Source organism: Pipra filicauda, unplaced genomic scaffold (assembly GCF_003945595.2).
Source record: "Pipra filicauda isolate LSUMZ 115617 unplaced genomic scaffold, ASM394559v2 scaffold291_size933811_pilon, whole genome shotgun sequence".
In the NCBI taxonomy this organism is placed as follows: Eukaryota; Metazoa; Chordata; class Aves; order Passeriformes; family Pipridae; genus Pipra; species Pipra filicauda.
In genome coordinates this window covers 423,779-444,029 of record NW_024104411.1, presented here as the reverse complement: position 1 = coordinate 444,029, position 20,251 = coordinate 423,779, and the positions used below count along the sequence as shown (strand labels likewise).

At 56.5% G+C, this 20,251-nt stretch overlaps 1 protein-coding gene across 1 annotated transcript; it reads left to right on the top strand.

The window, feature by feature from the left end:
- The first annotated feature begins 10,497 nt into the window (after positions 1–10,497).
- Positions 10,498–19,936, top strand: SAMD10 (sterile alpha motif domain containing 10). The gene is given in 6 exon segments (XM_027710615.2): positions 10,498–10,703; positions 10,705–10,811; positions 13,126–13,319; positions 16,745–16,913; positions 18,243–18,383; positions 18,646–19,936. Coding segments are annotated over 6 exon segments (714 nt in total). The 5' UTR covers positions 10,498–10,665; the 3' UTR covers positions 18,711–19,936.
- The last annotated feature ends 315 nt before the right edge of the window (positions 19,937–20,251 follow it).

The following is a 20,251-nucleotide window of genomic DNA, read 5'->3' as shown; positions in this document are numbered from 1 at the left end:
CTATTTTTGGGTTTTGCTGGAGAGAAAAAAAAAATAAAATCCCTTTTGCCAAACTGTTGGGGTGGCAGAGGGAGAGGGAGGCTGCAGCATCCCAGCTCTCCTGGCTGGGCACCCTGGAGTGAGGGCAGAGCCCACGGGAACGTCCTCAGCACCAGGGAGGCGTGTGGGGCCCCCAGACCCCACAGCCTGTCCCAGCAAGCCCATCCTCCTCTCGATACCCAGAGCTGCATCCCTGCTCCAGCACATCCTGTGCCATGGAGCACCAGAAGGTCTTCCCTGTGGGCTGGATGGGGGAAATTTGGGAGTTTTCAGGGCAAATTGGTCCCCCCCCCATCGTTCCAGAGGATGGAGGACAAACACAAGCCCATCAGAGACCTCCTTGACCCACGGAAGTATGGGGAGAGCAGGGAAGTGCCCAATTCCCTGAAGCAGGAATTTCACTTTTGGGGCTGTCCTCTGCAAGACAGAGCTGAGGTGAGGGTTTGGCAGCAGTGTGACCCCAGCATGGTGCTGGTGTTAGGGCTGTAAATCTTCTCTTTACACAACAACATCCAGCCTTCCCAGATGCAGGAAGGTTTCCTCTCTCCCACAGGTGACCAGCATTCGCAGTACACACAAACTCCAACCAAGGAGAAAACTCAGAATAACTTATAGGTTGAGGGAAATCAACCATAAATGAGTTTTAATCATCTCTGGGCATGGACCCAGTGTTTGGTATGGTGAGTGCAGGGGAGAGCACTGGCTGCACATCCCGCTGACCCTCTGCACTGGAGGCACTGGGAGCTCTGGGTTGACCTTCCCACTATGTTGGAGCATGGCAGGGATGAGTGGTTCAGGATCTGGCCCTTGAGCATCCTCACCAGCCCAGCTCTGCTCTTCGGGCACCCCATGGGTTTCTCCTTGGATTTCCCTTTGCTACCCAAGCCCTGACACGGGTTTGCTGCAGGAACATGGGCAAAAGCACAGCGAGGTTCTTAATCAGCAATTATTCTGATTAATGCTACTGTGGGGTGGTGGGGAGGGAAGTGAGGTTGGGAGAATGCCCTGAGCTCCTCCTGGGATCATCAGGATCAGGAGGTGGCCATTCCCTGTGGCCTCTGGTGGGAAGGAGTGGGGTGTTCCCGGTCTGTCTGCTGCCAACGTTGGCATTGCTCTGAACTCCCAAAACACCTTAAAATGGCATGGGGAGCAGGGAGGAGACACTTTCTCCCCTCTGCAACAAAATCAGAGGGGGCGAAAGGGTAACAGCACCTGTTAATAATGCAAATATGCTGCACCGACTTCAGGGAGCTGCTGCCTGGTCTGCTGCCTGGTCTGCACTTCTTAGCACCCTCCACAGCATTTTTGGGATGAGGAATAAAACTCCAGAGGGATGGGACTACCGACAGCAGGTCGATCCCGTCTCCTGGATGCAGAGTCATCCCGCTTCTGGCTTGGGACTTTCCAAGCTCGATTTCTGTCTGACTCTCTAAGAACAGCGAGGTGGGAGGGGATGCTGGGCACGTCGGCACGGCCACGGGGGTAATCGCTCACAAAGGCTTGAAAGTGAAAAATAATCACTTGGATGGAGCGCAAGGACGAGCTCACCGAGGCGGATCCTGCCGGGGACTGGCAGCTCAGGATCCAGCCCGAAGCCCAGCCAGGAGCTGCCCAGCCCGTGGCTGTGGAGGGGTCACCGCGGCCCCCCGCTCGCACAAAGCCCCCTCTGTGTCCCGGGGGAAAGTGGAGGCGGCAGTGGCTTCTCCCGGGACGACGAGAAAACAAACCCCAGGGCTCTCCCGAGGCTGGGAATTCGTGCTTTTAAATATCACATGGCGCAGCAAGAATGCACCCGCAGGGCAGGATCAGCAGCAGGGCTCATCCCATGCACTGTTTCCCAGTGCCTGCCTGTTGGGATAGAAGGGAAAATGGCTTTAAGCTAAAAGAGGGGAGATTTAGATCAAATATAAGGAAGAGTTTTTTACTGTGAGGGTGGTAAAACAGCAGCACAGGTTACCCAGGGAGATGGGGGCTGCTCCATCCTTGTAAGTGTTCAGGGTCAGGCTAGATGGGGCTTTGAGCAACTTGATCTAGTAGAAGATGTCTCTGCTCATAACAGGGGGGATGGAATGAGATGGAATAGACTTTAAAAGTCCCTTCTAGCCCAATCTATGCCATGATTCTGTGAATATTCCTGTTGCAAAACTCCTGCCTGCAAGCTCTGAGCAGAAACCCAGCCCCTGCCTGTGTGCCAGTGCCATGCACAGGAGCAGGACATCCCAGAGGTACCAGGAGTACCTGGAGCAGTGTGAGCTCCTCCACTGAGCCCTGGGAGGTTAAAGAGCCCAAATTCAGCCACCACAGCCCCAGTCACAGCCAGCATGGTGCTGCTGCTGCTTTGCACTCCCAAATGGGATGATTACTTGGGTTTCAGACATCGAAGTGTGAGAGAAGACTAAAACAGCGGCTTGTTTTCAATCCCTACCATCTCGGCTCCTAAATTAACACTTTTGGAGTCTGTTCTCACTTGATTATCACCCGATGCCATGAAATCCTCTGAAGACAGGATGTCCTACTTAACGAATCAACTCCGTATTAGGTAAATATATATCCTGAAATTTTAATTAGTCCCATGCTACAATACAGAGGCACCCTGAGGATGCATCTGTGGCGTCTGCTCCCCTTCACACCCCAGGATGAGCTCCAGTGCGAGGCAGAAGCTGCACCAGAGCCAGTGGCAGCAGGTGCTGAGCTCCCACAGCAGCTGGGAGGGATCGAGGTGCCTCTGAGCGTCTCCCCCCAAAGCCATCTGAAGTCTCAGAGACAATTAGCAGAGGCTCCTAAAGGGCTTCACCACTGAGCTCACACCCTTGGCAATTGAGAGAGCAGAGCTGGCACCAGCCAGAGGTTTGCTGGGAAGAATGTGGAAGAGAGCTCAGAGGCACGGGTGTCTTGCCAGTGGCATGCTAATGATGCTGCCTAAAAGGAATTCCTTAAAATTGTCTTTTCCGCCAGGAATGTCCAAAGTCTAGAGGTCTGGGAGAAGGACAACGTTTCCCAGAGTAGCCAGTGATTTGGACAGATGGATGAGGCAGGTGTGGAGCTTCCCCATGCCCAGGGCAGCATGTCCATGGTCCTGTCCTCCAGCCTGCTAGTCTGGGTCCATCTCCAATGACAAACTGTTGGCAGAGCTGCCTGAACCCCTACTGCCTCTGGTCTCCATGGCCCTGGAGCAAAGGGCTCAGGTTTGGGGGGGTTTCAATCATTTCTGCCATCCAAGGCATTGCAAGCACCAAACATGGGCAGGATGAGAGCGAAAGTGAGGGCAAAGGCAAAGGTGAAGATAAAGCTGAAGGTGAAAGTGAAGCTGATAATGAAGGCGAAGGTGATGGCCTGCTAAACATCCCTCAAAACACCAGGGCTTCCAATTGTTTCCCAATTCTGTTACTTCCCATCTCTGCTCTCACTGTTTGCTCTGTGCTCCCTGTGTCACTTTGGCCCCTCTCGTTCCCTAGACCCAACTTCTTATGAGAGGTGAGATATTGCAACCACCTGATCTTCACAGCACCAGGGTGACAACCCTTGGCGAGACACAAGCTAACCCAGGACCAGCATTCCCTGCATCCTGAGAGACGCAACCAAAGGCAGGAGCAGAACACAGACCACTGGGATGCCCGGGCAGTTTGAACCCTGGCACTCCCAAACTTCTGAATCTCTGATTTTGCACCCTGCCTGAATGAGCAGCCAGCTCCCAGATCCCAGAGCAGCATGCAGTGGCAATCAGAGCACAGCAAATCAATTCATGCCAGGCTGTACCTTGCAATGTAAATAATAAATCGGATTCGGTAGCAATTGAATGCAGCCCCGAGCCCTGAAATCGGGCTTGGGGAAAATAAGAACTTGAGGCTGCTGAGATGCAGCAGGGCGGTGCTATGGTCATTAGCTGTGAAATGCTGGAAAACTCTGCTCGGATAATGGTTTTCATTTGTGCCCATTCTGGGCAGGGAATAACAACCACAGCGCTGGGGCGGTGGCGATGCCCGGCCTGGGGGGAACCCTGGTGAGGACGGCAGGATCCAACCTGCTTGAGCTTCAGTTCCCTAATGGAGAGCAGATGGAGCTGGATGAAATTATTTTGGCCCCCCAAAAAATTGCAACACATGCAAAAATAAAACCCTCAAATTAATGGGAATTTCATCAGGTTTCGGTTGGGAGAGAAAATGCCAGAGAGCAGCATTCCACTGCCCCGAGCCCTGCGGAGATGCAGCTGGACACGGGGCAGCAGCATCTCAGCATCCTTACACGGGGTGCAGAGCTACAGCAGGACCAGCAAAACCTCCCCACCTCATCAAACGCCCATGAACACCTGCTTAAAATACATATGTTTATTTTTTCCTTGCCAAAAAAGAATTAAAACACTGTTTTTATATCTTCTACCCTTGCTGGGAATTGATTAGGAACCTGGGAGAGGTGGATTCGGGCGTCCTGCCGTGTCCTTGAGGACGGTGCCATTGTGTGTGTGTCATCTCATTGGATTAAGCTGCAAATTCACAATTTCATTTTGGGAAACAATATTAAAGAGAAAAAAACAACCCTCTGTGCCGAGAGAAAGGAGGTGATCAGGCTACGCTCTCAAATAATTACAGGCTGCCTTGAAAATAACCGTGACGTGCCAAAATCCAATTAGAAATATATCTATATAAACCTCCAAATGGATGAGCTTCCGTCGTTTCAACCCCCCCTCTGTGTCCCAGGGAGCAGCAAACAGGGAGCAATACTTTGGATGTCCTCTGCCAGTAAATCATCATCCTTGGGAAGGTGCAGATGAGTGGCAGGAGGGTCACCTGCCCGGCCAGGGACCAGAGGAGAGCACAGGGACCCCCATGGCTCTATAAGCCAGAGCTCTGATGTGACCTGCAGCACCCCCCACCCTGCAGCACTGAGGTTTGGTGCTTTATTATCAACAAGAAAATAAATTCCTTTCAGAGAGAGATTTTCAGAACACTAAATATTTCCGTGCCTGGTTGACATAAGTGCCATCCATCACCCCATACCAGGCAGGAGGCTTCAGCACGAAGCTGTTTTTGATTCTGTCACCCTGCAAGTGCCTTAACAAGCTCATTTTAACCTCTTTGCACAAAAAATTTGGGGGTGGGGGGCATTTGGGAAAACCCCTCTGTGGTGTTTGGCTTGGGATTGTCAGTTCCCAACCCACGGGGCTGCAAGGAGGGGGGCAGTCCCCAAAACCCACCTGCATTCACAGCCCCCAGGCCCGTGGGTGGTGCTGTGGGGGGCTCTGTGGAGGTGACATCCCGACAAGGCAGGATGTCCCGAGGCCACCTGCCTGGCCACCGATGGATGCGAGATTCCGGTTCCTCCCCCTTGCTGGGTGCTCCCTTTTCCTGCTGACGAGCGGTTTTCATCAGCGAGCAGACAAGCAAAGCACCAGAGAAATTAGCCACTTTTCTCCTTGGACAAATAACTTCCGTCTGAAGGCTTTTCATCTCCTCCCTCTCATCCTCGCGGGGCGCGGCGGGAGGAAAGCTGATGTTTAATTACTTCCTTTATTCTCTGAAAAACGAACGTGCTGAATCATCCCAGCCTCGCACCCTCTCCGGAGGCTGGCGGTGGGGAGGGACGGGACCCACGGGGACACTGGTGCTCTCCCAAATCCATACACATTTAGAGGGGCAGCCTGTTGGTCCAGGGCTCGCTGGTGCTGCTGTCCCCACCTTGTCTCCTTTGAACCCACCAATGCGTTGAGAAAACGAACCCCTGGCCCGTGCTTTCAACTTCCCAAGCTATGGTCTGGGTTTAGGGCTTTGCCTCCCTGCTAACTAACTCCTGTTTAACTGTGGAAACTCCTCAATCAGACTTTAAAAGACCCAAAGTCAGACCAAATCCCAAGACAGAGTTGCTGGGGCTGGTTAAGAGATGTTCCACCATGGGAGAGGTTGAGTGATAACCCAGGAGTGATGCTGGAAGCTGTAAAGCTGAGGAGAGCTGGAGCACGGAGCAGGCATGGGGATGTGTGGGACCACACCACCTCCCCAACCCTCCTCATGCATCCCGAGGCTCAAGGTTTTTCTCGAAACCCTTTGGAATTTCAGAGGGATGAGCAGCCTGAGCTTCCCCAGGCACTTTTGGGATGCTGGGCTGGCACTGGACCCATTTGCAGATGAAGAGGAAGTAAATTCTTTCCCCTGGATACATGAAACCTTTCCTGGAGAAGTGCAATTACTACCAGAAAAATCAGTGAAAGCAAAGGCTGGGAACAGCACAGCACTTATTTTTAATAACAGCTTGGTGTAATCTGCACACATTTTTCAAGCGACACCAGCCTTTTCCTGCCAAGGCCCCTCTTTAACCATATTTCTCTTGGAAAATTTCTGCCATGGCTCAAAAGCTCCATGTGTAGACAGAGACTGAGGGAGAAATGGGAATTTCAGAGGGATAGAGAATACATTCTTTCCTTATCTGCCTGCAACAAGCGGTACTGCCCTGCCTGCTCTCTTGCAGCAGGAGGAGGAGGAATGCCAATTCCCCCTAGGGATTCTTGAGGGGGTATTTTAGTAGTAGACTCTTCGCAGGCTACACAGAGGGTTTGTGGCCTGGTGTCCCCACTACACAAATGGTTTGTGACTCGATGTCCCTGCTCCGTGAGTGGCAGCACAGTTGGCTCGCTGAACGTGGCAGCCCTGGCTGGCTCCCGGTGTGGAGCTGAGCCAGCATCGAGCCTGGTCCAGAGCAGCTCCTGATTGAGCATCCAAAATTTTGGAAAGCTCCTATTGATTCAGGGAGCTGAATTTAATTCTGGCAAGCGCTTCACACGCACACACAGCTGCACAGCCCAGATCCAAGAAGGGCGATGAACAGCCACGCAAGGCTAAGAGCAAGGTCACTGCCACCCCCTGTACCCTCACAGCCCCAGCCCATGGCAGCTCATCAGCACACAACGTGCTTAACCCTCATCTTAAAACAAGGGTGAGGCTGCTGCCCTATGCTGCAATGGGTCTGTGACAGGGAACCCCTTGCAAAGTGGAGTATCACAGCACAGGCATCTTCTTGTCCTTGTCCTGGGCACCCAGCAGTGTCTGTGTCCCACCCAGCACAGGATAACCGCAGGGTGCACAGCCAGACCCCGGCCCCTTGGTGGCTGCGAGTGCTGGCAGTGATGGTCCCTGGCTGGGAGTCGTGTGTGGCAGCTAAAGGCAGGCGCCTCCAAAAATACCTGTGGGGTTGTCACCCTGGGGGAGTGACGGGTTCTGGCAATGCTGTTCTGCTCCTTGCTGGAATACCGAGCACCAGGGAGGCTCGGTGGGTGCCCACTCATGCTGAGGCCACCCACCAGAGCCCACGCTGTGTACACGGGAATGAGCACCCTCCCCTACCTGCCCCGCTGGCACCCATCCGAGGAGCTGAGGGTCGCGGGGAGAAGAGAAATTCGGGAGAGAGCGAACAACCAGGTGGTTTCCGCTTTGTGCCCACCGCTAACATGACCAAAAACCTGTGCGTGGTGCCCGCTGCACCCTGGTGTTCCCAAGGACCTGTTCCCCAGCTGGAGAGAGGGAGGCGGGGGGTGATGCGCGCAGCCCCGGGCAGGGGTCGGGGGATGCTCGGGGGTGCTCGGGGAGGGCGGCAGCGCGGGGCCGGCGGCAGGCGGAGCCCCCGGGGGTGGCGGATCGCGGCACCGCCCCCGGCGCGGACACCGGGGCGGGGCGGGCGGGAGCGCCCGGTGCCGGCGGCGGCGCGGGGGGCGCGGGGCTCCGTCCCCGCCCGAGCGCGGCCCCGCTGCCGGAGGATGAGCTGCGGCCGGCCCAAGGACATGGAAGGTACCGGGCGCGGGAAGGTGGGGGTGGGCTCAGGTGCGCGGCGGGACGAGCTTCCCCCAGCCCCGAACGCGGCGGGCACGGAGCTGGAGGGCTGCCCGCTCCATCCGGGGGGCTGCCCGCCCTCCATCCCCTGATGCTTCCCTCTCCATCCCGGGGGGTCTGCTCTTCATCCCTGCCCCGGCGCTGCCCCCTCCATGCCGCGGGTCTGCCCACTCTCAACCCCCCCAGTGCTGCCCTCTCCATCCTGGGGCTCAGTCAGTGCCTCCACATCCCCCTTTGCTGCCCTCAACATTCCGGGGGGGGTCTGGACCAATGCCCTACCCCCCGTATTGTGGGGTAACAGCAAAATGGGCTGGGAAATTTGGCTAGAGAGAAGGGATGCAGGTGTGAGGGCAGGGCAGGTGGGCCCGGGGTAGCTGGAGCTGGGTAGAACCCCTGGGAAGAGTGTGTCATGGTGGAAGGGAGCTCACTGCAGGCAGGGGTGGCCGTGCCTGTGGGCTCCCACACCTGCCTCCTGCCAGGAGAACCTGCCCAGAGCCGACCCGAGGTCCTGCCTACTGCCCACACTCTCCTGGGTGCCCAACCCTACAGAGATCCACTGTCCTGGGGTGCTCAGGGACCTCCTGGCAATACCCATTCAGGGCTCAGGAGCACAGACACCCCCAAAGACATGCACAGTCACCCCAGAAACCCTGCCCACTCCCCAATTTTGTCTGCCCAGGGCACCCATTGTGCTGCACTGGGAGGATGGAAAGGACATCTGCCTTTTGTTCCCTTCCTCCTCCATCCTCAGGAGGCTCCAGCATTGAGCAGCCACCAGCATGAGCTCTGTTCCTGCACCAGTCTCCCATCTCACCACCTCTCACCTTCAGAGGGAAGCACTGGGTTGATGCTCTTCACAGCCAGGGCCCGAGCCGAATACACCTCAGGGGAACCTGAGGCAGGAGGGAGTCTCAGTCCTCTCTGAATCTAGTTTCGTAGTCTTTGAGGTCAGCAGGTCTTAGGGAATGGCTCAGGGCAGGATCTGGTCCATAAGGACATCCTGTAGGCACAGCTTCAAAGATGGGATGTGTTTGGGGGTTCCAGAGAGTGTCACTGGGATGATCATCCCTAGGGACTCTGCCAGTGCAAGCAGCACCTCTGCCCTGCACCAGGGTGAAGCCACATGGAAGGCATGGAGAGGACAAGGACAATGGCAATGGCAATGCCAGATGGGTTCATGGCTCAGGCAGATGCCTCTAAAAGCGAGATGAGTCCTTCACAAAGCTGCCCCGGGAGCAGAGTGGATTCCCCTTCCTAGGAGTTTTCAGGGATTTCTCGTCCCATTCACCCCTCACCTGCCTGGAGGAACACAAGAGTGAATGACCAGCTCCCTGAATCCTCCTCCTGGCAAACACAGTGTGATGACCCGCCCTTAAGGTTCGACACACACGGGGAACCAGGAAAACCAGCGAAGGGATTTCATTCCTTATGAAGCTTGTTTCAAGCTTCTCCCATTAATCCAGGGAAGCCTGTCTGACCCCAGGAAGCCCGGCTGCCCCCGCCACAGCTGCCTGCATACATGTCCCCAGCTGGAGGGCAGGTCTCTGGGACACCCACGCGTGTGATGGTATCAAAGACACTGGGAGCAGGCTTCAGGCAGTCTTTGCCTGTCCAGGCACTGTACTCCCCTCACTGTGCCCCTGCCTGCTCCTCCTGCAGCCTGGCTGCCTGCTGCCGTGTTCCCCGGGCAAGTCCTGGTCACCTGCGAGCAGGAAGCATCCGTAAAAGTCACCAGGAGATGCTTTTGTTGGTGCATGTTGCCACATCCCGCCCCGAGGTGTCTCCATCCCCAGGAGGTTTCCCTTCCCTCTCTCCAGCAGCGGCTGCTGCTGCTCTGAGCCTCTCCAGCGCTCACGTTTCACTAGCCATAAAAGTGTCTGGAGAGGGAACGGGAGCGGGAGCAGCCTGGCGAGGGGAGGGAGCGGCGTCTGTCCCTGCCACTGCTGCTGACCCTGTCCCACCGCTGCTGGTCCCCTTGTGGTGACCCGGACCTGGCCTCCCCCCATCCTGCCCTGAGAGGCTGGAGAGATGCCCGAAATGGATCAAAGAGCCATGGAAACGAGCCAGCAGTGATTCCCTGGCGGCAAACAGGCAGTGGGGTGTCCATCACAGGGGACTGGCAAACGTGGTGCAGGGACCATGGACCAGCTCGTGGGGACTTGGAACAGTGGAGTCACAGTGACTGTTTGGGAACCAAAGCTGAGCACTCCCTTCCCCACCCTGGCTTGGACCCATCCAGCCTGGAGACTCCTGCAGCTCCATTTCAGGGTTCAGCACAGCCTTTGCTCTCTGACCTACACTGCCTCTGCGGCACTCCCCTTCTACCCGGACCCCAACATGGCCATAACCACGATGGCTTTGGCTGGGAGCAGGTGCAGCCCACACTGAGCCCTGTAGCCCCTTCTCAGGAAGGCTGCTTTTCATCTTAGTGCCTCTTTTCTTTTCCTCCTGCATCCCAAATGCCTCAAGCCACCGGTGACCCCAGTGCTGCCATACTCATGCTACGGCTCCGCTCAGCCCCAGGGCACTTTGATGCCCGGTGGGTCAAGTGTCTCTTGCAGCAGCCCCTCAGGCTTCCTGTCCATCCCAGTGCCAGCTGGCCCTGCCGCGGGATTAGGCGGGAGCATGCGAGGAAAGCACCGAACATCTCTCCGGATCAAACGCCCACGGGGCAGTGGGGAGGGGGCATAATTCACCCCCCCTCCATTCAAAACCAGCTCGGGGCTGCCCGGAGCTGGGATGAGCCTGCAGCCAGCGCTCAGTGGCAGTGGGAGGGAGGCGATCGGGGAAGTCAGTCAGGTGTGGACGAGGTATGAGGGGAGGCAGGGATGGAGCCGCACTCGTGACAGCGGTGCCGAGCGCTCACGCGCATCCCTCCTCCCGCCGAGATGCAGCAGGGCCGGCCATCCCTCTGCTGCGTCTCCACCATCCGCAGCTCGCAGGGACCACCCGAGCCAGGTGAGGGGTCTCCAGGGAGCGGCTGGGGGGTGCAGAGCATGGCTGGAGAGCGGCAGGGTCAGCGAGTCTGGTGGGAGATGCTGCATGTACATCCCTGGCAGGCGGGCACAGCCTCCGGCTTGGCAGAGGAGCAGAGGGGATGGCGGGTGGCTGAGTGCTCTTGGGAATGCTGTGGTTACTCTCTGTGCAGGGCATGGGAAGAAGAGGAAAGCCTGTGTTGGATGTCACCCCGCATGTCCCCAGCCCAGGGCTGCCCTGCCACGGGGCTCCTCTGTCCCCATCCTTCCCTTGCTCCAAAACACTCCCTGCTCAGCACCACCTTACCCTCACCCATGTCAAATGCTGCCAGGTGATGGAAAAGTTGGGACCCGAGGGCTGAACTGGGGGAGACGAGGCTGTGGAGGAGCTGCCAGAGAAGCTGCCAGAGCCTCTGGCTCCAGGGCAGTCACTGCCCGCCCCAATGGGGAGCTCTGCCGACGATGCTCCCTGCCCTGCCTTTCTTCTTGGCTTCTTGTTCCCTTTGTCTTTCACCCCTCTTTCTCATCTGCTCCCTCACCTCCTCACTCCTCCTCTCTCACCTCTAGCTGTGTTTGCTGGAGGAGCGGAGATGCCCATGTCCTGCTGCTAGAGGCAGATGCTCCACAGATCCCTATGGATATGGGTCCTGCTGATGGCCAGAGCCCCCTTTCCTCTGCTCCCTACAGCGAGTCCTGGGGAAGCCCCGGCACAGCCAAAAGAAGCTCTGGCACCAGCCCCTCCAGACTGGCTGTGTCCATATCTGCCGCAACAGCCGGTGGGATGGACGGTTTCCAGCTTGGGGGTATCCCAGAGTGGCTGTGTCAGGTCTGGGTGCTCGGGATGCTGGGGACAGGACAGCCAGTGGCATGGAGAGAGCATCGGGCACCCTTGGCTGGAGGGAGCACAACCTGGTGTAGACTTTGCCCACCAGGTTCAGGGTGTCTGGGGCTTTCGGAAGCCATCAGAGACATCCCCATGCTTTGAGACAGACACAGAGACCACCCCTGCCAGTTGTGCCTCTGCTCCCCACCGAGCCTCTCCGTGGATCTTGCTTCGGCATGGTTTCCATGCAATTGCTTCCCCAGCCATCGGACAGGTTCCCTGCCTCAGTTTCCCCATGGCAACACTTGTCACTCGGTGTGTTTGAGAAGCAACATTGTGTGATATGATCTGGGTATCCTGGGACACATGGACAACTCTTTTTTTTCTATTTTGACTTTTTTTTGCCGGCTGTTCTCTTACATGAAGGTGTGCTCGAGCTGTCCCTTTTGAAACCTCTTTCCTCTTAAAACCCACTAATTAGTAAAATGAGCTGCATCAGCGTTTCTCCAGCATTTTTGCTCTCCCAGGATGGGTTATCCCAAAGGTGGATCTCCTTCAGATGCTGCTCTGCTCTTGGAGGTGGTTTGTGACTTGCCCAGCTCCCCGTGGTGGGAGCAGGTGAGCTGGGGGATGCTCTGGTCTTTGCTTCTGCGGATCAGAGCTGCTTATGTCAAGCCGTCTGGCTTTTATCTGGAGCAGACAGAGCATGAGCCCCTAATACCCACTTACCCCTCCTCCCACAGCAGCCAGATCCCTTCACCCCCCTCCAAAGGAAAGGTTTGCATCCTCATTGGAACACCAATACCTCCAGCTTGTTATAACAGAAGGAATTGGACTTCGAGGATTCTTGTGGATCCAAATCAGGATATTCTATGAATAAGGGACAATAAGTACTTGTGTGTAAATGGCTCTTTGTGGTCATCACTGATGGGCTGACACGTTTGACCATCCCTGGAGCGCGCAGTAGCCATCCCCAAGCACCCATGCTCTGTGCTGGGGGGACCAGCCTCCATCCCCTTTCCCATCGGGCTGCCCAGGGTGGGTTTCACTGCTCCCCTTCCCTCAGTGGTGGCAGTTTGCTCTCAGCCTGGTCCATGGAAAGTGGCCCCCTCCCAGTTCCTGTCCCGGCAGGGTGGCAGTGACGAGCAGGAGATTCTAACCACGTGTTGGGATCAGCTGCAGGCCCCATGTCTGCTCGGCTGGCGGGTGTCAAAACAAGCGTCGCTTGTGAGGGGTTTGTGTGGGCAAACATCTTGTCGGGTGCCTGCTGGATCCTGGTGCCAGCTGGCGGGTTCCTAGGCTGGTGGGTTTTCTCCCTGGCAATGGGAAAGGAAGGCAGGAATGGGGGGAATTTGGAGGAGGAGGCCACAGCCTGAGTTTAGCAGGTCCTGTGGGGCAGAAGAGGCATTTTTGGGTGCCCAAGCGCGGGGTGGACGGTCACCGTGGCCATCTCTCATCCCCCTTCCCTCCGCAGCCGCTGCCGCCGCCACCGCCCACTTCAGCTTCTGCCGCAGCCTCCTGGAGCACACGGTGTCGGCCGAAAACCTCAGCTACCGCCTGCAGCGGAACCCAGGCAGCAGCCTCACCTGGCACGACGGCCGGAGCCAGCGCCCCGACGGCGGCCGCACCGTCAAACTCCTGCGCCAGCCAGGCACCGAGGGCTCGCAGGTACCGCCGGGATCCCACCCCGGGCGTGCCAAGGGGAACTCAGCTCCTCACGTCCACCGGCCCAGAGACTGCCCGCAGGAGCATCTCCTCTTTCCCTGCAGGATCAGGCCTTCAGATCCCACTTTGCTGAAAGCCCTTGTGATTATCGGGCATTTGATTATAGTAATATACATAAATATAATAATTTAAGTATGGTCATCAGGCTGAGGGCTGTGCTGGGGTGAGGTCCCCTCTGTGTGTCACCTCCCCTCTGTGTGTCACCTCCCCTCTGTGCATCACCTCCCCCCCACAGCTGTAGCTGGGACTTAATTTTGCAGTAAATGTGCCAGAACCAAATTCTTTATAATGCCTTAAAATGCCTGAGTTTGTGTATGTCTCCTAGCCATGTTTGGGCCATTGTCCTCCTAAACTTTGGAACTTTATTGTATTAAGGAGGCTGTGAGCCAAAGGCTCCATTCACTGCTGTACAGCCACAGGAAGGAGCATCTTCCCTGCATGTGGCTCCTGGTGCTTTCCAGCCCCCCCATAACACCCTGGAGTGGTGTTTAGAGGCAGCAATTCCAGCCAATGACTGCTAAAAAGAAAATGGGGAAAATCCAACTGCCAGGCTTCCAGCCCCCAACATGAAAATGCTTTTTCATTGCATGGGCCCAGCTGGTTTGGGATCAGAGGGGAGCAGGGACCCTGCAATGGATACAATGTCCCATGTGCTGGTGGCACTGTCCCCATCACCTCCAGATGCCCAGGTGGCTCCTGCAGGGGGACACTCCAGCTGCTCTCCAGCTGCCCTCCAGCTGCCAGCTGTGCTCATCATGGCTCTCCCTCCTCCACTTCTGTGTGCCGACCAGACAGATTTAGGGAGAGAAAGGTTTTTAATTTGCTGTAAGCAAGGAAACATGCCCGAGCAAAAGGAGGTGATGCAAATTGTTCCTTGCAGATCCCAGGAATGGCTTCCAACCCCCCCGGATTCCTCAGCCACCTTCTGCCTCCCCGCCAGAGCAGCCTCCCAGCCCTCCTGGCTGCTCTCCTCCACACCGGTGCTCGATATTCATGGCTGAGAGTTTATCAGAGAGACAGCACAGCTCAGCCGGCTGGAAAACGAACCCATGATCCTTTACACCTTCCCTGCCCCTCTGGGGAGTGCAGGACTCCCTTGGGGACCCTCCATGGGAGGGAAGGATGAGCCCCAAGCAGGCAGCGCAGGATTTAGGGATGCCGGGATGGTCCCCGGCACAGGGCTGTGTCTGATGAGCGAAGCGCGTGCGGCCGTGTGCGTGCCCAGGGAAATTGCCAGTTGTTTGTCACCTCTTCCCCCATGCCTCAGAGGGTTAGTTGGATAATAGCTGTGGGAAGCTCGCAGTAAGCTCCCGGGAAGCTGGTTGTTATTCCCCCCAGCCCCTCCGCTTCTCATCATTACTCGTTAGTGAATCCAGAGCGAATCGCCGCCTCCTCCTCCTCCCCACGGCACGCTCTCCGGCGCGCTCAGCCGAGTGTGAAGGAGCCGCGCAGCCGGCGCGGGCTGGGGCTGCTCCCGCAGGCAGGCGACTCCCGGGATGCGTCTGGGAGAGCCGGGCAGCTGCCGGGGTCTCCCTCAAAGGTGAGGGTTTGGTTAGGAAACCGAATTGTGTGCACTGTCTATCGCATTTTTCCATCTGCTTTGGAGATGGACACCTTGGTTATTAATGTACAGCCTCCCAACTTTGCCTTCTTCCCTCTTGCTTGAATGTTCCCAGCGAGCTCTGCTTGAGGAAAAGCGCCTTTCCAAGCCCAAACGCATCCCTGGGCACAAGGAGCAGCTGGACCAGGCTGGCCGGGCTCCTCAGTGGGAGCAATGCCTGGCACGGGGCAGGGAACACATCCCAGCCCCTCCACTGCCCTCCACTGCCCTCCACTGCCTCCTCTCCGGCATCTCTCAGGAACGTGTCATTAGTTTCAGTAACTGCGGGATGTCTGGAGTCCCTGTTGCACTAATTATCCCTGCTCTTCTATTAGACATGCTTAATTAGCCAGTGTTCTCACACAGAGGTCGATGTTGGCATATGCACTGACAACCTTTCCCGTGCCGGTGTGTCCCTGCATCAACTGCTGCTCCTGCCCTGCCCCTGCCGTGTCCTGGGCATGAGTGAGCCCTCCTAATCCAGTCCCTTTGCGATGTGGGCAGCAGGGATCCCTTTTCTACACCCACTTGCCCATGATCCAGCCCAGGACAGTCCCTGCAGTTGGGCACAAGGAGATGCTTTGGAGCAGCGATGTTTGCTGGTGCTGCTCCAGGATGAAGTCCCAGCATCACCAGCAGCAGAGAGCTCACCAATCTTTCCTGGGTGCTAAAACCAGGGAAGAGGAGATTCCTGCATCCTCCAGACCGATTTTCCAAACAACCTTGAGGATTCCCTGGGAGGAGCAGGCTTGTTTCCCTGTGCAGTTACAGCTCAAGACGATTGGGTTTCTCTGTACAAGACAAATCACGAGGCCAGAGTAGCTGTGATGTGGGAGAGGAAACGGAGCTACTTTGTGGCTCAGGGTGAGACTGAGTGGCTCACAATGAGACTGGCCACTGCAGCAGGCAGCTGGAGGCAGGCAGGGAAGGTGGGATTTAGGGATGCTGTCAGACAAGCCTTGTCTCCCTGTGGGTATCACTCATTACTGTGTGTGGCAGAGCTCTGTGGGAGGTGGAGCATGGCCATGCTGGTGTGCTGAGGACTGTGACCCTGCTTTATCCCGGGTGTCTCCGGGCAGGGCGGCACCTCAAGAATGGTCTGTGGGGTTCAGAAGCGGCTTTAGACACCTGAGAGGCGGCAGGACCTCATTGTGGCTGATCAGTTCAGGACTGGAGGGGGTTGAGATGGAGAGAAAGGGAGAGTCCCTCCTGTTCCAGGGTACCAGCTGGCTGCTGGCTGCTTTCCCGGGGATTTCTGGTGGGCATGAATTTGCACCAGTACCAACATCTGCTGGGGATGGCTTTACACCAGTTCCTGCTGTCCCCCAGAACCTCACTGGCTCCATCCCCACTGAGAGCTGCCAGCAAGTGCTTTTCTCTGCCTGGTGAGGAGGGGACCCTGGGGACCCCCCAGGACATCTCCTGACCTGTACAATTCTCTCTTGGGCTGGGAGATGTGTAGGAGAGCTGGACTGAGTCTCTTGTCTGCAGCAGGAGGGCTGGGGAATTTCAGATGTGGGGTCTATATAGGGTAGGACCCCCAACTCAACCTCCCATCCTCCCTCCCATCACCTCCCTCACTGGTTCCTCTGACACTGCAATGTCAGGGTGATCCCAGAGACTCCAGAGGGTGCAGAACTTAAGTCTGCCAGCATCACCACAATCCTACACAGCCAACCAGCCTCTCCCCCATCCCCATGGACTGACAGCCATTTTCCTCCTCGCAGTGTTGAATCCCACTAACCCCCTTCCCTCACACTCCCCTCAGGGCCGTGGCTGTGACCACTATGGCATCTACCACACCAGCCCCACGCTGGGTAGCCTGGTCAAGCCGGTGGTGCTCTGGACCCAGCAGGATGTGTGCAAATGGCTGAAGAAACACTGCCCACACAACTATCTCATCTACGTCGAGGCTTTCTCCCACCACGCCATCACAGGTACGGTGTGTCCTTCACTTCTCAGCTGGACTAATTTCCATTAGAACATGCTCCTGGGAAATGGCTGTTTGGAGGTTCATGGTTCAGAAGATGGATATTCTGCCCATTTCTCCCCACGAGATGCAGCCAGCATGAGAGCTGGGGATACAGGGACACTGATCCGGGCTGGGCAGGAGGCATCTGCCCCTGGCATGAGCTCCAGCATGGGCTGGAAGTTGTTTAAAAGGAGGATAAATTGGTTTATAAGACAGAGAAGTCTCTTCTCCTCACCTACATTAATATAATAATATTTTTATAGTTTTTTAAATACTGAAAATTTTTGCAGAAGAGGAAAAGCTCTGCCCAGTAAGAGTCCAAGTTGCAGATGCCTTTGTCCAGGTCTGAATACAACTCCCAATCAAGTCCTTGGAGATGACCCACTTCTAAGACCTGCTCCCTCCTCTTTGCTCCCTGAGGACAGTGGCTTTGACCTCTGTGTTAGAGGGCAGAGCTCTGCCAGGTCCAGGGGACAGCAGCAGGGAGAGGAGCACCGGAGCTGCCCGGGAGGGATGCACAGCCCTAATGCAAGAGCTCAGTCAGCCCTTGCCTGGGTAACAAAGGCAGCATTAGTGAGTGTACGCTGGGAAGCAAGGACAAAAGCTGGTTTTAAATCCCTTGTCTAATAGCCCCCAGACTGAAGGAGAGTGGCTCGGCAGGGACTGGAGTGCTAATGCGTTGTGATGGGCACCCCCATTCCCCCGGGATGGCCAGCCCTTGTGGGGACCCTGCACTCGAAAAACATCTCCTCATGTGGGAGGTGGAGCAGAAAAATGGAAAGCTGCTGCCTGCAGGGGTGGGTTACACGATTGTGGTGGCAGTACCTGTCAGAGACTGGGGGCATGGAGCTGTCCCCTGGCACTCTCTGAAAGTGAGGCCATGAATCACAGCCCCACAGAATGGTTTGAGTTGAAAGGGACCTTAAAACTCATTTCGTTCCAACCCCCTGCCATGGGCAGGGACACCTTCTGCTAGACCAGATTGCTCCAAGCCCTGTCCAACCTGGCCTTGAACACTTCCAGGAGTGGGGCAGCCACAGCTAGTCTGGGCAACGTGTGTCAGTGCCTCACCACACTCACAGTAAAGAATTTCTTACCAATATCCCATCTAACCCTGCCCTCCGTCAGTGCGAAGCCATTCTCCCTTGTCCTGTCTCTCCATGCCCTTTCCCATCCCTGTGAGCAGTGAAAGAGCACTTCAGGATTTCTTTCATCCCTTCCTGCTGATGGGCTCCCCTTTCCTGGGGTCCCCCACAGAGCCACTGGCGGGCACCAAGCGGTTCTGTGTTTGCAGGCCGGGCGCTGCTGCGGCTGAACGGGGAGAAGCTGCAGCGCATGGGGATCGCGCTGGAGGCGCAGCGGCAGGAGGTCCTGCAGCAGGTCCTGCAGCTCCAGGTGCGCGAGGAGGTCCGGAACCTGCAGCTGCTCAGCCAAGGTAGGGCGGGCGGGGGGCCGGGCAGGGGGAGGCTCCAGGGCTGGACTGTGGTGAGAAGGGATGAGTCGTGGTGCGCAGGGCCAGGCTGCCACACACAGCCCAAAATCCGTCAGCGCCGTTTTGCGTGGAAGGGACGAGGTTCTCCGGGGCTGGCAGTGGGTGAGCTGGGATGTGCCACCCTGCAGGCTGTTTATTCCTTCCTCTCCCACCTTGTTCCAGCTTCTTTTGGAAATGTCTCCTAGCTGATCCGTCTGTTTGGCAGATTGCACCAACACTGTGAACCGAGCTCCGCTGGGATGGGCTGTGCACCGCCGGTACGAGACCTGAGCCACACGCTTGGAATACGAAGAGACAGCTTCCCAGACACTCTGGGGCTCCTCTCCTGCTCCTTCCTTCTTTTTCTTTTAAAGGAATACATTCCTGTGCAGAGATGGAATGTTTCTTCCAGCAGACATGGCTCTTGGCTGGAGGAAAATTAGCCAAGCGGCTGCTGGGACAGATGATGAACTTTCACCCACCTGAGCCTGATGGTTCACAGGGAAAGAGATGGAAAAAAGGAGATGGCAACAGGCATGGCTCAGTGCTGTGGGGAAAGGGAACATGGTGATTCCTGGGACAGCTCAGAGCCACGTGCAGGACACTGAAGCATTATGCACGTGGGCAATATCCCAGCTCTCGGCAACTTGTATCCGTGCCTCGGAGCTTATTTATAGAGTTTTAGTTTTCTCATCAGACTGGGCTGTCTTCCAGCGTCCGAGGAGGTGACGTTATCAGCAGCAAATAAGATGATCCAACCAGCTAAAAAAATTCAAAGCAGGGCCAAGACCCCAGCACCCAGCTCCACTTGGTGAGTTAAAAATGGAGCTGAGTCATCAGAGCTGGAAAATCTGGAAGTAAAGACAGGATGGATGCACTGGGAGGGTGCTGTGGCCTGGAGGGAGCTGCACCAGGAGATCGTCCTTCATCCGTGGGCAGAGGGGGGAGCCCATGCAGGGGCCAGTGGGAGCAGACGTGGATGCTGCTGGGTTGTGTGGGTGCTGCCCCGGGTGAGGATGGGGGATTACTGGGTGCCAGGTACCCCCAACACCGATGCCCAGCCCTGCTCCTCTCCGTGCTCCCACCAGCTCTGAAGAGCTCTGCTCCACCAGGCATTGGCAGGTGCTCATCCTGACCTCCTGCCCAGGGGCTGGCGATGGTGCCACCAAACCCAGGCGCCTTTCTGATGACCTTCACCATCAAGAAGGTGAAGGTGTTTGCTGTTATACCCCTCCACCCACTAAACCGCCCTGTCCAGAGCCACAGGCTGCTCATGTGGGCAGGTAAGGAACACCCACGTGTAAAATAGGATCTGGGGGTGGGGTGGATGCTGTCACTCCCCACAGTCCTCCTCCAGTGATGAGGGCAGGGCTGTGGATCATGGGGGTCCAAAAAGAGCAGCACCCCAAAGTCCCTGGGGCACTGGGATGTGGAGGCAGGTCACAGCGCCCCCCAGCCAGGCACCCACCCACCTGCTCCTCTGCTGGTAATAAATTAGAGACTGTTATTTTAACTCACTGTTTTTCCAACTCTTCCCACGTCTGAACTTGCGCCATGAGTTTGGTCCCTTCAGCCCTTCCTGGGTATGCTCAGGAAATGTGTACAGCCCTAAATCCCCTGGGACAAGCACCTCCATGTGGGACAGGGGTCCTGATGACAGTCCTGTGGGAATGAGCCTCAGCCTGGGGGTTTGCTAGCATTTATTTCCTCCGCAGCTCCACAGAACAATTGAGAAGTAAGAAGCTTCTCATCTTTGCTGGCATGTGGCTAAATAGGGACAGTGGGGGAATTTGGGATCATAGGTTCTGCTGTGAGGGAGGGATATGGTGGGG